Source organism: Poecilia latipinna, unplaced genomic scaffold (assembly GCF_001443285.1).
Source record: "Poecilia latipinna isolate Pla-1442-1.1 unplaced genomic scaffold, P_latipinna-1.0 Scaffold2047, whole genome shotgun sequence".
In the NCBI taxonomy this organism is placed as follows: Eukaryota; Metazoa; Chordata; class Actinopteri; order Cyprinodontiformes; family Poeciliidae; genus Poecilia; species Poecilia latipinna.
Window position 1 is genome coordinate 182,988 of NW_015114663.1, and position 17,419 is coordinate 200,406.

Consider the following 17,419-nt stretch of genomic DNA (forward strand, 5'->3'; position numbering starts at 1 on the left):
AACCATGTTGACTAACATGAACTTATTCCATTCAGTGTGCTAAAATTAGTGTATAAGCTAAAATTAGCCAAAATGCTAATGTTAGCCTTAATTCTGCCAGTAGCATATGTGGTATCACTAGTGCGTTGTCTTACTTTGACTTGCTCCATTCAGTATACTAAACATAGTTAATCAATAAAAAAAAAAAAAGCTAAAATTCTTGCCCTGCAAGGCAGCGCACTAATGGGGGGCAGTGATATTACCATTATAAAATAACTTGCAATTCAATATTGGCAAAGATCAATATAATTTTCACAGGTGGCAGAGCGTTGTTGTTAGCAGCTGCTGAAAGTAACTAAAAAAGCTACTTTTAATGTAACTTAGTTACTTTCCCAATCAAGTAATCAGTAATCTAACTAAGTTAAAGTTACTTTTTCAAAGTAACTACGCCATCTCTGTTATAGCCATTTCTGCCAAAATTAAATAAATAAATAAATGGGTGAAATAAATTGCTATCTTATGTCAGTGAAGCTTCACTCGACATTTAAATGCAGCAGATTTAACTGTTTTCTTTTCACTTGTTAATATGAATCATATGAATATGATTTGACTTTGTTGAGAAATAAGAATTCGCTTCAGTTTATTCTGGAACCTTTTATTTTTCAAACACATCCATAGAGCTTGGCATTCAGATTTCTAACAGTCAGACTCAGAAAGGTTATCTGGACGTGAAAGCAGAAAGTTTCTTCAGCTACAATTGTAACATAAATATTAAATATATAGAAACTATAGTAACATCTTTCTTAATATACAAATAAATCACCAATAAACACAAAATAGCATCACTTAAATATACATTTTTTCCCCTTGTGGTCCAAAACTAAACTTTAATGTTCCAACATGACCTCACTGACATTGAGAAACACAGGGGTTTTATCGTATCAGTGCCTCTAAAGCCTCATGCTGGCTGACTGAAAACACATAAAAGGAGCCTATCTTTATATTTGACTTTTCTGAAAAAAATAAAAGTCATATCATTTTTGATTGTTACCGATTGAGCTCTACCATGCCCTCTGCTGGTGCAAACCGCACACCGTTACCACTGTCGTCATGCAGAGACATCACGCCACACTGATTGTTTTACAAAAATATTGCAGTAAAGTCTGACTGATGATACAAAAGCTTCATACAAAATACATACAGGTGTTCACTCTTTTAAAAACGGCACAAAATACAGAGATCAGATATCCTCATTTGAGGAATGGAACATCAAAATTGCACAATTGTTGAAACTATTTCACATAAACTTTGTTAGCATGCAAAGCTCCTGCATGTCATCGCTTATTTTGCTGCGGCCACGGCTTTTTCAACCGTGATCTTAGGCTTAATGAAGAAAGTTGACATTTAATCCTCGTCTGATTTGAGGTGGGATTGCGTTTGACTTTTTAAAAACAAAACAAACAAACCTGTATTTAGTGGATGAATCAGGAACTGACTGATCAGAGAGAGAGCAAACCTTATCATCAATATTTGTCATCAGTTTCAGAGTTAATTTCAGTCTGCAGCAGAAATCTTGAGTTGTGTAAGGAAGCAATAGGAGTTAAAGGTACAGTGTTTTGTAAACATAGACATCTAGTGGCACAAAGTGAAAACTACAGCCAACTGAGTAGATTGAAGTGAAAGATTCTAAGAGTTTAGTTCATTTCAGTTTAAAGTGAGAGGGCTGGTTGCTGTCACATAATTCACATCACATTTAGGCACAACGGGCAAAAAACTATGAATTTAAAGTTTTCGCAGCACCATTAGAGAACTACAATAGCAACATTTACCCACCAGATGGTAGCAAACACTACAATGCATCTGAAATGCTTGAGAACAAACCTATGGTTTTCTTTTCTTTAATAGAAACATAATCTCTGACTGTTTTTGTAATTACACCTGTCAAGTGGAAAGTTTCAAGCTCAGCATGGACATTTTTGACATTCGTTCACGAACAGAAGATCTTTGCGTGTCTGGAACTGAGTGTTTGTCAAATTCTGTAGATTTCAGAACGAGCAAGATTTACATTATTGATACTGCCACTGGAGCAAGCATTATCAGAAGAGATTGCTTCAAACACATACTGACCATGCATACCTCCCAAACAACCACCTGAAGAGGAACAGAGACCTGGAAGTGCCTGTATATGTTGGAATACTCAAAAATGACACCTAATATCAGTTTCATGCTGCAACTCAAAGATTAATTGTGTAAAAACCTGCAAAGAGCAGAAACTTGTACTGCATCCTCAAAGTTTCTTTAGTTTTTAGGAAGGAAGTCGTGACTGAAGGCATTAAGGTGGCTGTAAGGAAGTTATTCCTGCCACTGGAGGCGTCGTATATAAGCCGGCCCTCAGTTAGAGAGCTGAATGTGGACTCACTCTTCAGCTTTGTTTTACTAATGCACAAACGGGCTCTGAGGCTTTGGGCAGTGTTGGACTTTGGCAGGTTAATAACAAAGCAAGTTTTCAGAATTCTACCAAAATAACGTTGTGATGCACCAAGTTTAAGTATAAGAGGCCTGGGAAACCATTCTGATCTCAGTTCATTTACCTTTCAATGACGAAGAAAGACATTTTTGTAAGGTCAACAGTTTCACATAATCATTTCATTACTATTATTATTATTTTACCATTTTCACTCTCTTGTAACTGACATAAAATCAGATCTGACCCAGTCAGTTTATGCCATACATATAAAAAAATAAACTCATCAATAAAGTGTACAGTTTTTTTTCCCTCTACTATCTGACTTCTATTCTACTTGGATTGAGTAATGCTAATTTTTTTTAAATTATTTCTGGGGAGTAAGAAATTAAATGTTCTGAATCTTTTTTATTTTCAATTTATTAAATTTAATAAATCAATTATATTTGAAGTATTGTAATTTAAACACATAATATTAAAATATGTTAGTATTTAAAACATTTATTTGCTTATTTTGTTAGAGCTGCTCAATTAAAAATAATTATACCTCCCAGGAAAAGCAAGCTAAACCTTGTTTTTAACCCCAACCTTGTTGATTAAAAAAAAAAAGAAGAAGAAGAAAAAAAAGATCTCCAGGTGAGAAGGTGTATTGTGATTTAATATCTTTCGCATTTCAGAGGAAGCAGATGGTGATTCAAGCTCTGTCAGCTTTCTGGTGAGATTTTTAAAAGCTGAAAGAGATGCTAAGAACTGGCACTTTTTGACACAAACTCAAGAATCACTATATTTGCAGCCAGTTCAGTTCATTTGCAGTAACAAAGTGGGTTCATAGAAGCCCTCTAAGGTCCATGTGATGAAAGAACTCCCTCAGAGTCCCTCTGCAGCCTAAACGACAACTCTTAGAAAATATCTGCAGCCCTCTGTTTGTCTCATCTGTTCATCACGCCCAGCGACTTCCCAGAACCAGAAGCGAGTCAAGAAAGTAAAGCCACGGAGGGTAAACCCCCAGCTCTGGATGCTGAGCTGCTTCATTGCTCAACTCTTCTTGAATGAACAGAGCTGATCCGCTGCATCGCTTCGATCTTCCAGAGAACCTTTCTCCATGCGCTTCCATTTACACTTGGACCCAAGTTCAGATTGAGCACAAACCCGCCACAGTTGGCTTCTTCATCCTGGCGGGTCTTCAACTTTAACACCGTCTCAAAGATGCAGACTCAGTTTAGAAATCATAGTCCCATCCTGAGTTATCGTCGGGCGGAGGCTCGTCAGTGTCTTCTGGAAAACTGTCAAAGTTATTGGTGTCGATTGGAGAGGACACCTGGAAGCAAAAGTACAACTCAAGACCAGGAAAAAAAAACTCCCAAAAAACAGGCTCATTCGGAACATTAAGGTTACAATCCAAGTGGATTTTGATTTTCTCCTAACCTACCTTGGGTGTGATGGGTGGAGTTAGTGTTCCTTTCTTCAGTCCTTCCCAGTTGAATCCTTCGAACCACCTGAACACACAAACATTCAGTTCATTTCCAGACGATCGAAAGTAAACATTTAGCTCACTTTAGCTCTCTTACTTGTGCTTCTGGATGTCCTTCACTCCATTTTTCAGATTTCCTAGTCTCTCCGATGGACTATCCCTGCAGATACAAGTAAGACATGACTAAATAGTTGATTTGGAGTCAGAATTAGTGAATTGTGTTTTAGGAAACAGTCCATGCTACCTGCAGAGCTTCTTGATGAGGTTGGCGGCATTTTTGGTGATCTTCTTGGGGAACTCAATCATGTCAATGCCTCTCAGTATGATGTTGTACGTTTTCATGGGATCTGGACCTGAGAACGGAGGACTGCAGACGCAAACGGACATTGTCGGACTCCGAACTGGTCATTTCAGTTTTTTTTTATTTAAGGTGTGGGAATCCCTACCTGCCTGTCAGCAGCTCATACATCAGGATCCCCAGAGACCAGTAGTCAGCCGACACGTCGTGACCCTTGTTCAAAATGATCTCTGGAGCAACGTATTCCGGCGTCCCGCAGAACGTCCATGTTTTCTTACAGAATCCAATCTTCTTTGCAAAACCAAAATCCACCTGCAAAAGGACAGTGCTTTTTATTTTTCCTTTGTTGGACACTGTCAAGGAGTTTATTCCTTGACAGTAGTTATGTGATTGGAGTTTCTTGGAACACCAAAACTTTAGATTCACAGATTCGGTTCATTCGCCAAAAGCGGTTGGAGCTTTTTGAACATGAGTCACATGTAGCCCGCATGGATCCGGTGGACGTACCAGCTTAGCATATCCATGGCTGTCCAGGATCAGGTTCTCGGGTTTCAGGTCTCTGTAGATGATCCCTTTGGCATGCAAGTAAGCGAATGCTTCAACCACGCAGCCAGTGTAGAACCTAGTGGTGGAGTCATCAAACGAACCCCTGCAACCAACAGAGACACAGAAAATGATCAGTGCATTTGGAATTTGGAGACATTTTCATACCAGTTAAATTCTTCATCATACACATTCAAATGTTAATTTAAAATATGAACATAATTATAAGATTGCATAATACAGACCCAATATGTGAAGAATACGTTTTGTTCTGTTTATTCAAATACGTAAAAAATTAGATTTGTAATCATTTTGTTACCTATTTGCGATTTGGAACTGATGAATTCACTTATTTGTGGATATTTTTTATTTTATTTGGAATGTTTCTCCAAATTAGGTGCTGAAATATTTGCATATTTGTTGATTTTTATATAGAATATATGATATTCAAAAGAAAATGTAGTTTGGGAAGCAAAAATAACACATAATATAATATGTTATATACTATTGGGTAGTATTTGCAAAGCAGTCAACTCAGGGGTACTAAAAATAAATAATAAATTATTATTTATTTATTTGCTGCTGTTTGGTTATACTTCCTAGAGCAGAGATAAAATAGAATGTATTAGCTTCTGTGGTAGCGACAAGATGGCTTCTACTGTTCTTATTAATTCATGTTAAGGTATATTTGGTGTTTAAATCAATTCAACATGCAGTTATAAGCATTTATAACATTCTCAAGTATTCATGGATTTTAGCTCATTTCAAGCTGTTGTGGTCCCAATGAATATTGGGATCCACTGTAAACTTAGCAAAAAAAAAAAAAAAAAAAAAGGATTTCAAATATACATTTTCACTATGAATCGTAATTTTATTTTTAAAAAATTACATAATTATTTTTTCCCAAATTTGTTCTGTAATTCATAGAGTAATTGTAAATAAGCTAAACTAATCTAATACAGATATTAATACTGAAAAACAATCTAATACACTCTCAAATAATAATTATACATTATGTAATATTACAAAAGCGTCAGAGAACATATTCTTGACATGAATAGGTGAATGATGTTATAGTAAAGAAGTAATAAATAATTTACTTTAATTAGCGAGCAATAATTGTGATGACAGCAAAGTTAAAGAAATCTTTAGTCGGTCAGGTATCATCTTGGTGACAGGTATCATACCTGTCTCTCAGTATGGTCCACAGCTCTCCACCCAGACACGCCTCCAGCAACATGTATAAATATTTACTGTCTTTAAACGTCCGGTACAACCTGAACACCAAGAATAAAGTCACAGAGGGAACCCGACATGTCTGCAAATTTACTTACATCAGGACAAATTAAAGGCTAGTATGCTTTACTGGCACCTTTATATTTTTATTTTTATTTTTTTTTTTTACATTTATTATTTTATGAGACATAAAAACGCACAGTTCTCTGACCTGACAATGAAGTCCGAGTGTGCCTCGGTCATGATGTGTTTCTCTGCACGGATGTGCTCCTGCTGCCTCGTGTCCACGATGTGACGCTTCTTCAGGATCTTCATGGCGAACGTTTTCGCCTCCTCGTTCTTCAGCTGCACCTAAACAAAGACAGGATACACAGCAGGGCAAGAAAGATCGATTACTACACAACATTTGCACTGTGACGTCACAGCACAACTCCCAACCTGCAGAGAGAGCTCGTATGTGTTTTATTTATCGCTTTGTGCAATGTCCGAAAATGACCAGCTGAACACCTATTTGCTTTGCCTGCATGTGGTTCTTTTCTGATTTCCACTTCTGGTTGAATGTGGCCTGCTTTCTTTAAGCTATCCTTTTCGATTATGTAGTCGCTTATTTTAGAAACTTTTTAAGCATTCTAAAGTTAAAAACTCAGGAAATGTGCTTGAGGGGTGTCAGGGTCTACTGAGGGGTGTTCATGCTGTAAACACCGCGCTGTGCTTCTTGTAGGTCATGACACAATCTATTCCTATTCCTGGACGGATTCTCCACTTCGGGACACCTGAGCTCCAACCCCAACCCGTGACGCCCCATCATGCTAGCACCAGCGGAAAAACACTGGGAACTGGAGCCGGGTTTCCACTCAGAGGTTCCCAGCAAAGACAAATCCAACTATGTGCTTTACTTTGGTTTTACTGACATGTTGGAAACGTCTTCTTTTTTTATTAGACAAAGTGGTGTTTTGACTAGATGTATAAAAAGTATTTTATTATTGTTGTTTATATCTAAAAAATATATTGTGATGACAGAAAAGAGCTCAAACAGAAATATTTCTAGAAGATTTAAGTCCATGTTGATGTAAAGGGAGTAAGGGGACCTGCAGAGTCAGATTTTCAGTTACGATGATGTCATTAGCAATCCATTTGGGTCAGACAGGGAGTCTGGAGGTCAGAGTTCACCTTCTTACACTCTGAATGACTAAAAATACTTGAGGAGGACCCCCCCAACCGCCAAGCCTGGAATCTAATCTGTTTTTGGGCAAACCCGCAGCAGGGCTTTCCCTTTAACCAACAGTCACCTCCAGCCCCGCCTCCTGTCCTAGAGAAACCTAACTCCTTGAGCCGCAGTGCGTCAAATGCCTCATCCCTCCATCCTCTCCGCTTCCCTCAACCCAACCCAGAACATCCCTGAGCCTGTTTTGGTCCAGGATTGCAGGTGTATGACCCCCTCAGCCACATTTGGACTGGTTTCCAGTTACAGATGCTGACACTTTGCTATCACACAGTGACAATGAAACAGTTTAAAAATGACTCAACAAATAATTAAACGGTCCGGAACTGGTATCAAAGTTTACACTGGTTCCTTGTCTGAAACTTGTTCATTGCTGTTCAGAAACTGGTGTGGAACAGATAGTTTCTGGTTCATTGTTCTGTTAGAACACTGACCTCCGAACTGGCCAGGATGTACAATGGCCAATGGAGCAATGGATGGATGTCGACCTCTCAACACATTTGTTTAAGACCATAAACACCTCTGAGCTCCCGAGAATCATTGGCATTAAGTAGGAGAACACGTACAGATCAAGACGTACCAGCTCAACTCTTCCAAAGCCTCCAACTCCCAGAGTATCAATGATGTTGAAGTCATTGAGCTTTAGGCTGGAGAAGAAGGCGTTCTCGGCTTCGTACCTGAAAAGGTAAACACACGATCATGTGGTGGGAATATCTTTTTTTTTTTTTTTATAAAAAGGCTAATTGCAATGGAGAATACAAGTGGATAAAACCCTTTCCAGTCAATCAAATACCCTTCTATCCTACCTGCAGCATTTTACCACGTGGAAAAATGGAAACTTCTTGGAAGTCTGGATGGAGAAGGAAGTGATGGGGAAGGAGTGAGAGGGGGTAGAAGGAAGACTGGGGAGACGTTCCCGCTGCCGCCTCACTGGGACGGGAAGCAACTCTCTCATCTCCGAAACAATTTTGAATAAGGTCGGAATAAGGAAAAAACTATTTCTTCCTGAACCTGGAGGGTGAATCCGCCTTTAATCGGTCGATGAATATTTATGAATGGAACTCAATGCACTGATGTTTCAGTCGTTATTCTACGAAAGAAAAAAAAAAGTTCTCATGTAAAAACGCTAAGACAGAGAACCGGAGCAAAATCTGGAACCTCACGAGAACGTTCGGCAGAGCGTCTGCAACAGAGCCGTCTCAAACGATGAGCTCCACGTCCAGTTTACATGGTGCGGGTAGTGCCGATGGCAGCAGTGGATCAGCAGGGTTCTGCTGTGGAGGTACCGGCGCAGCGGTGAGGTTGCCGGGTCCTCCAGAGGTTTGTGCATCAAGATAGAGAAAGCGGCTGGTCCTGAAGGAACTGCTGTCAGAATCCAGGAGAGACTGAGAACAGCATCACCTCCAAGAAAATCACTTTTTTTGTTTCTCTGACTGATACGAAGAGAACAAGAAGGTCTGAAGCGGAGCAGTTAAACCGAGGACGCTTTAAGGACTGTAACCCAAACTGAGGAATGACTCTAAGAGGTTTTGGTCAAAATGAGCCTCAGGTCTGCAGCGGCTGAATCCTCCAGGCTGGAACAGCTACTGACACGGCGACCTGAGTGGTGGGAGTTGCTGCTGCTAACGGGTATTTTTAGGAGGTGGAAACATTGCTCAGAGGTTCACCCGCTAAAGGAAGGTCAGTCATTGAGGAGGCTGGCTGAGTGACAGGAGGCTGCAGCACAGACTGTCCCAACCTGAAAACTAGAGGACACCCAGGTTTCTTCTTCTGGGATTATCAGAGGCCCTCACAGCTTGCTGTGCGTTTCCGTATCCATGGATCAGCTGTGGAGTCGTGTTTGTTCCTGCCTTCAGTGTGAACGAGGCTCTTTTATGTTTGCATGCACCACAGGTGTTATACACCTGACATAACTTAGGGCTGTTAATCCTCTGGACTCCGACTTTAACCAGGCCAATAACTGTAAGCGTTGTGTTCCAGCATCGCCATGTCTTCCCAGAATAACTCGCTACGAGCTGACAAACAACAAAAAATATTTTGTCACAATGGCAGCTCTAATCCCTTTGCACGTGAGGGTCAAAAAGGGTTTAAGCCAAAGCTCTATATCTGAATCGAACCAAGCCACGAAATCAGGTCACCTGGTTCTCAACAGATCATATAATCTGGCCGCAAACAATCAACAGCACATGATTTGTTCAGAATAAAATAAAAAGAAGATTCTTTACATTTTCTGTCGAGTCGACATCCCAGCACATTTCTTGGATTAGAGAGTGCAATACTTTGTCAGCATTTTAACTGTTGAAATGTATGACAGGACAATCAGAGAAAGACTTAACAACTAAAACTTGTATGAAATTGTTGAGTAAGTAACTTTCCTTGCTGTACTTGAATGAAGCGCGAGACTCAAGGTGCAACGTCCTTTGGACAGATGAGATCAAAGTAGAGAGCTTTGGCCACAATGCATAGAACCATATTTATAGAAAACCCTAGATAGTGCTGGTTGAGGTGTAATGAATGGGCTTTTTTCTACCTTTTCCTATTGTTGAATTGACCAAGAACCACAACCAAACAATTCTAGAGTCAAATGTGAGACTGTCTGAAACGTGAACCTTGCCCACACTTGGACGTCAACTGGACGACGATCCCAAATACAGCAACTACGGCAGAATAGCCAAACAAAAACAGAATCAACATATTGCAATGATCTGGTCCAGGTTTTCTCAGTTCCAGACTTCGGGGGACTACAGCCCTTTATATGTTAGACGTGTCTCTGTTTTAGAACACCTGATTAAAATGACTGCATGGCCTTCTCTGCATGCCATCAAGTGGTGCAGAAGCCTGTTAATCACCCACTTATTAAAGCCAGGTGTGTGGCAAAAGGGAAGCACCTAAAACATGAGGCCTGGCATTGAGAACCATGGGGTCTAGTCAATGTCCAAACCCGAAACTAATGTAAACAGCGTGCTGGGACCTCTTGGAAGTTTTACAGAAGAATGAAAGAGACTAATGGAATCATTACGTATCTTTTGGGAACAATGTTCCCCATGTTTTCACGTCTGAACTGAACCCTCTTTAGTTGTACATGCAGGACCAGATCACTTCCTGCAAGCACTGGATTCGGATTTCTGCAGAAACAGTAGCTGCTGTTGGCAAACACTTGAACGGTCTAAAATTAGTTGGTGGTGGTAAGAAAGGGATTTGGACTTCACAGCACACGAAGGACACACAAGGATAAATCAGAGTAAAACAAGCGGCTTCAAAAAGCTTAAACAAAGGGGAGAGATTTAATATCAAAATACAGCACCAGGAGATTTAGCGTTGTTTCTGTAGTTTTATTCTTTCATGTTCTTATCAAGCTCCGTGTGAAATTGTTTGCAGTAATCCTAAAAAAAAAAAAAAAAAAAAAAAAAAAAAAAAAAAAAAAAGAACAACTCTCACATAAATTTGGCATATTTGCATATTGAACGCTTTTTCCCTGCAGTTAGTAGATAGTGTAACTGCAGAACAAATCCCACCAAAGACGAACACAAACTCTCCCTTCATGTCTGTGGGTCTTTCCGTCGGCTCGGATCAACAGAAGTAACCCAAACCAAATTCAGATCACTGTATGGAACAGAGTTCGGCTTAGAGCAGAGCGCCGGAAGGGCAAACGCACACTCAGGTTGCAACCTCTCTGTTTTCCGTTTACCGTTGCCACGGCGACAGCCGTGCGCAACAGTTGAACAGTCCAAGTTTGCGAGTGTGTGCCTTATTAAATCTATACCATAAGAGGAAACACGAGAGCGTCCAGCTGCACAGAGTCACATGACTGGGAGTCAGTTGACTCCTGACCGTCACTGTAGAATCTGCTTGTTTACAGCAGCAGCTGAACCCTGATTGGACGAGTGTCCCCGGTCCACAAACGCCTCCGATAGCGGTTCTTCCTCCACCTGGTAGAAGTCAGACTGAATTATATTCCATCTGCTGTACAGATTTATTGACATGAAGGCTTTCTAAATATTTAGCTTTACCTGAAAAAAAGCCTAAGCAGACGCTTTCTAATTCAAAACAAGCATGAAGAACAGTTTTATTTTTCAAAAAATGGGGTCAAGGTAGGTATTAACAGGTATGTCTGGATATGTTAATTGATTCGGATGTTGGTCAGAACTCTAACACCATTTTTTTTTTTTTTATATTGTTCAGTAGTAAACACGCCAATACAATAATCAAGCCTACTGAATACAAAAGCATCCACCTGTTATGGATCTATTTCTTAACCTCGATAGTCGAGGTGTTTTTTATTGTTTTCTATTCTGTTTTTCAGCTAGCAGTGACACCCACATAACGGTCGACCCTTGACAGACAGCAGCTCGAGGGTTTGATGTAATGGTGGCAGACAGTCTGTGGGATTAAGTGGTTAATTAATTTAAGGTGAAAAAAGATGAGAATTGTTGTTGATTTGCCCACCAGATCTGGGTTGTTTATTAATAACAGTATTGGAGGTGTGTTTTCGATGCAGGTTGTGTTCGATTCAATGCTAATTTTATGTGTATCGCTGTGTAACAAGCCCCCTGGCTTGGTTTGCCCCCTGTAGTTTCTCAATGCCCACTTCACTTATGAAAGTTCACATGAGCGCCCCGATTAGGGATTAACGTACAGCTGGAGACAGTTTAACGAGGGGATCATCTTCACACCAACACAACAGAGTTGTTTAGGGAGAGATCTGGTGTAGTGATGAAACTAAATAAAATGTGATGCTTCATCAAGAGTTTTTTGGGTTTTTTTTAGAAAGCAGAGTGAAAACTTCCTGATAACGCTGTAGACCCGTCACTGTCTGACGGACATACTTGGCTTTGGCTTCAGCGTCCTCGTAGACTTTATTTGAAACGTCGTCCAGTCCACCAATCAGGTGCTTGAATGAGCTGAAGAGAGAAAGAGAAAAAAATATATTAATTTCAATAATCTGAGAACCACCATGATGTTCGGTCCATTTCAGAGACATGCTTGCAGGACAGAGCCCCGGTAAAGCTGAAGTCAGTGAGGTTAGATTAGTGTTGCTCTTAAAGGACTAACTCTGCCTTGAACCACACAACATTCCTGAGAGGACCTCAGCAGTGGAAAAGGAAATTCAATGTGTAAGACTGAGTTTTAACAGCTGTTGAAGATTTATAACTCCCTCTGCAAGGACTCAGATTGGTTTTAGGTAGCAGTGAGGAGCCACTGGAGAAATGTGAGGAGGACCACAAGCTCCAGAACAATCCAGACAGGTTTTATTACTTATTTGTAGTAGTTAGTACATGTCGTTTGGCCTGAAAGCCAGCAGAGGGCAGTATCGACTTAAGAAAGATGCACCAGATCCACTGTTAAAATGCAATGTTTGGAAAATGGTCAGCTTTAAAGGGGGATCTTGAAAAGACTAATCTGAACCCGGGGCAGACGGACTTTGTGTCCAGGTCTGTTTGGTTCTGAAACTACGGAGAACACTCACTCTCTGTCGATAACCAGGCAGGTGACAGGCTCAACAGCGATCACGTTGGCTGTTCTCACATCTTCCCTGTAAACACACACACACACACACACACACACACACACACACACACACACACACACACACACACACACACACACACACACACACACACACATATTTACAGCATTATTGGGGATTAAACCACCAGCCTAGCAGATAACTGTATTCAGAGCACTGGAGAGTCTGTAACTACTCATAAAGTTCTCGCTTTAAGTAGACGGTCTGAGATCAATTCAAATATGTTCAAAAATTTTTCAAAAATCACAATTTTCAAAATATTCTGTCACGACAAACCTTTTCATCGACTTCAAACGTCTTTGTTTTCAAACTTATGCAAACTTCGAAAACAAAAATGGAGCAAAAGTGGAAAAGGCGTATGTAAAAGAAATTCTGAAAACTGTGCAGCGCCTCGTGCACATGGACATGAAGCCAGGGAGCGAGCTGTCCATCAAACTCTTAAGAAGAAGTTGCGTCCAATGGGCTGACGGACAGACACGGAGGTGTTTGAACGGTTCATTGTAGGGAAGGATGCTTGGATGACTTGATGGAGCTGAAAGGTGGAGTGACATTGGTTGTCTAGGGCAACATGGTCTTACCCCTGCAGCGCTCGCTCTCCAAACCAGTCCCCTCTTCCAAGCTCCCTCAGATGAATGGCCTCCTGATTGGCTGAATCCCCCTTAGTCACATTCACCTACCAGGAAGAGTGACTAATCAGCAGGTTTTCTTAACATAAATGATGATGTCACAGTCATTTAATAAGAGGAGAGCGGCCGAACCTTCCCCTTGCTGATGATGAAGAAGGTGTCTCCTCGTGCTCCCTGTCGGATGATGTACTCTCCGTCGTCATAGTGAGTCTGGACACAGAGTAAGCTGTCTGATTGGACGATTCGCAGCAGACGAAGGAGAGACGGTGAGTAAGATGACGGACTCACCTCCTCCATGACGTCCGCCAGCTTACTGAGGGTTTCCTCTGGAAGACCCTGGAAGGTTGGAACGCTGCGCAGAGAGAAATTCATTCTTAATTGATCTTAAATCGCAAATTCTGCATTTGAAGTGTTTGCGTTGCTTCAGTTGGTGTTTGTGGTTTCTGAATGCTCACTGAAAAATTTTAAATATTAAAGACATTTTCTAAAGGAGTCTGGACTATCAGCCGCTGCATCTACACAAGGGGAAGGTTTTGCTTTGGAGAAATTTGAAACTGGTTCTGGAGCCACTGACTTTATCTGTACGCGTGTTGATGAGATCATGCATCTCTTAAGTCAATCACCTCTTCAGGAAGTCCATGTACTCAGAGTGTTTGATGAGTCCGGTTCTCATCATGATGGTCTGAAAGCACTGCCGGTCGATGGCCCACAGCTTCACATGGATCAGAGCTGAAAAACACACAATGAGAGCTGAAACACAGAGCTGCTGGTTCTGCATGTACGTACTCAGAGTTGTGTGCACGTGGGCTTTCATGTTCATCTTTAAACTGTGCGTTAGCATCAGATGAGACCTGAAATCGTGCCACGATGTGCGTGCACAAAACATGCACAGGTTGTCATGGAAACCACACTCTTTTCTCTGTGTGTGTGCGTGTGTTTGTGTGTGTGTGTCAGATGTTCAAATCTGCAGCCCAGGTGTAATCTGTTTGTGACCAACAGACAAACTTTAATGTGATCTGGGCTACTTTTATACTGTGAGCACCGAGTTGATGTTGTTGCCTAGTAACAAATTTTAGTCTGTTTAACAGCAGGGGGCTTTTTTTTTTATGTAACGAACAAACACCGGACCTTGGTTTCACATCGCTCAGCCTATTTAACACGTCTGTGAACATCAGGTAGTATTTATTTTTTTGGTGGTGGAGGCCATATTTCAGGCTCCTGGTGACATCTTCCGTCTGAGATCTGCCGAAACTCATCAAACCTACGTTAGAAACCTCAGCCGAGACTGAGAAATGCTGCAACAGGGAAGTCAAATTCATCACTGATGGAGTTGCCTGACTAACCACATGGATTTTATTTTCAAGTCATAAAATAACTAGAAATTTTCGGGGGGAAAAAAAGGTTGAGAATACTTCAACGTGTTAAAATGATGTCGATTCCTGAAACTGACATCAGTTTATTCCACATAATGTCTCACTTTGCTACTGAAGTGATGCTTTAAAACAATAAGAGATCAGATGGTTTCTTTCTGCGATCTGAGCCTGAACTCCACGATGAGTTGCAGCCTGACCAAGTCAGTCCGAAGCCCTTGAACACGGACCAATCTCTGCGGAGTCAAACTTACAGAGCTTTGTCTGAATAAAACCAAAATCACCAGAAAAACCCTCTGACACCTGTCTGTGACAGAGAGGATCAGATTTCTCTGAGGGCTCTGCTCCAACGGTGATGCTTGGTTCAATTCCCCGCACAACCGGAACCGAGGAACAGGGGGTCGGGAAATAACTGTGACCGAGCCACAGCAGAATCTTCATCCTCCTGAGGAATCTGTGGTCGTTTCAGATTGTGCCACAGCGTCCTTCATCTCGGAAATCTCTGAGGGAAACATCAAAACTTGACTCAAACGAGAAGGAGAGAAGGAAAGACAGAAAGACGTGGAGGACGGATGGAAAAGTAGATACGAATGTAAAGATGAAACGAAGAACAGAGAATAAATGTAACTGGAGTGAATGGAGCAAATGAACTGATAGTGATTTAGTGGGATGAATAAAAGAAAAAGAGTGAGTATAAAATAGGAAAACTTGAAAGCAAGGGACAAAGACAACTCCAGGCTTAGGAACTGAAGGAAAGTGCTCACAAATTCACAAAAGGTGAGCCAAAACTTATTACATCCCATAATCCTCAACAAGTCCACTGACAGACCTGGGTGCCATGGTTACAATGCCTCTGCCTAAAGTTGCAGGCAGTTACTGTGGAGACACAGGAACTCAGAAACTTCCTGCACTTTAATGATGTTTGTGTGAGAGAGACTGTTTTTTGTTTGTTTGTTTTTTTAGAGAACACCAACACATTTACTTCCGTCAGCCACAGCAGTGAGGATGGTTCTCTGCTTCCCTGTCACTGTGAGGCCTCCAGGCTGCAGGATGGAGAGTAAATGATCACATTCAGAGGTTAAGTGAGTGTGATTTTGTGTGTGTGGAGGTCCAGAAAGCACAACGTTTGTGTGTAGAACCCAAACTGTGTCTCTGTGTGTTTATCGCAATGGGAGCGAGTGTGAGGGGAAGAGAAGCTCAGCTGGGATATAAATAAACGCTGTGCGGACATGTGGGCGCTAAGTGAGGAGGTTTCTGTGGGTAAGAGCTCAAATAGACATTAAAATTATTTTCTGAAAGCCGTAAATGCATTTTTGCTTTTAATAAAAAAACACTTTACAACTGGAACCTGGAAATAATTGTGTAAAAAACGTAAACAGGAATATCAAACTCAGATCATGTTTTTTTTATTTTTTATTTTTTTTTAGAGCTTCTAAAACCTTCTGGATGCTTTGAAGGATGTCGGATTCTGATGATGCTCCTGGATATACTGGTGGATTTTCTGAATCCATGTCTAGTTGGACCAACTCACCAAGTGAAAGCACTGTACCATGTCCAGAAACAATACATATGCTGTTTCATATATAACCAGTAGAAAAATCTATTGGCAGTACAGCAATTAAGCCTTTTGTTTTCAATGGAATGATGATTATTTATTCGAGAGCCTTTAATTCTGGACGGACTGCTCCAAAAATGTTATTCCCTTCAAACATAAGGAACTTGTTTGTAAAATAAAAGATCTTCAAACTACTTCAAATCTAAGTCTGTGTGAATAATTTTGACTTCCATTTCATATTTATAGAAAACTGTGAAAGAAACAATGCAAACTGATGCACAACAGTGTCTCCCTTTTCTTGGATTCTTCCCAGCAAAGCTCCCCGAACCTGAGGTTTAGACCCAAACACCAAGTGGTCGGTTCCACAGATCAATCCACTGACCCATTGACTATACCCACATACCGTTGCAGGGTCATGTGGGCTAGAGGGATGGCGCTTATCTCCAGTGGTCTTTTGGGCGAGAGGTGGGGTACATCCTGGATAGGTCACTGGTCCAACAAAGGACAACACAGAGACAGACAAATCAACCAATAGACACACAAATTCACACCTAAGTAAACTCATAATTAGGGGCAACTTAGAGCGATCACGATTTTTTTGAGGTTTTGTTTCTGACTTAATTGGCTCATTGCCTTGATGGTTGCAACACCATGTGAAGATCTCTGGCGAAGATCGAGGAAAGAAACCTTCTGAGCTCAATCAGAGACAGTCTCTGAGAGTGATGCATCACTCTGCGACATCATTGTAAAACACAAGAGTTTCAGCAGCAGCCGTGTGAGACATGATGTGTAATAAACTGATCTCGATTTCGGCAATTAACACCACTGTTAATCCCCGCAACATTTTTTCAATTTTTTCCCTCACACAAAGGTTTCCAAATGTTTTATGACTTGCAAATAAAACCAGTTGGCTAATTTGTCTCCTTCTCTGAAATCTCTCTGTCTGAGCTGAGTTTTCTTCCATTCTGAGTAATGTAGATTTGGACTTTAGAGGGAAGCTGGTGTACCTGGAGAGGACCCACGCATACATGGAGAGAAGATGCAAACTCCACGCAGAAAGACCCCATAAGCAAAGATTTGGACATTTGCGCAGTGATCTCAGATGGGCTAAGTAGAGCTGTTGGCATC

General features: G+C 40.9%; 1 protein-coding gene across 3 annotated transcripts in view; it reads right to left on the reverse strand.

Annotated features, from left to right (window-relative positions):
* Positions 1–613: 613 nt before the first annotated feature.
* The window catches only part of LOC106935940 (cGMP-dependent protein kinase 1-like), a 44,418-nt gene continuing 27,612 nt past the window's right edge, over positions 614–17,419 (reverse strand). Inside the window, exons 4-18 of one of the 3 annotated variants that reach the window (XM_015016678.1) lie at positions 13,990–14,095; positions 13,655–13,718; positions 13,499–13,576; positions 13,319–13,413; positions 12,681–12,746; positions 12,040–12,114; positions 7,794–7,890; positions 6,203–6,342; positions 5,943–6,032; positions 4,720–4,861; positions 4,361–4,524; positions 4,159–4,281; positions 4,012–4,074; positions 3,873–3,939; positions 614–3,761 (exon numbers count right to left, since the gene is read on the reverse strand). In XM_015016678.1, the coding sequence (XP_014872164.1) occupies positions 3,663–3,761; positions 3,873–3,939; positions 4,012–4,074; positions 4,159–4,281; positions 4,361–4,524; positions 4,720–4,861; positions 5,943–6,032; positions 6,203–6,342; positions 7,794–7,890; positions 12,040–12,114; positions 12,681–12,746; positions 13,319–13,413; positions 13,499–13,576; positions 13,655–13,718; positions 13,990–14,095 (1,469 nt within the window). In that variant the 3' untranslated portion in view covers positions 614–3,662. Of the gene's footprint in view, positions 3,762–3,872; positions 3,940–4,011; positions 4,075–4,158; positions 4,282–4,360; positions 4,525–4,719; positions 4,862–5,942; positions 6,033–6,202; positions 6,343–7,779; positions 7,891–8,019; positions 9,372–12,039; positions 12,115–12,680; positions 12,747–13,318; positions 13,414–13,498; positions 13,577–13,654; positions 13,719–13,989; positions 14,096–17,419 lie in introns of those variants that run through there. The other 2 variants (XM_015016679.1, XM_015016681.1) reach the window with 2 other exon arrangements.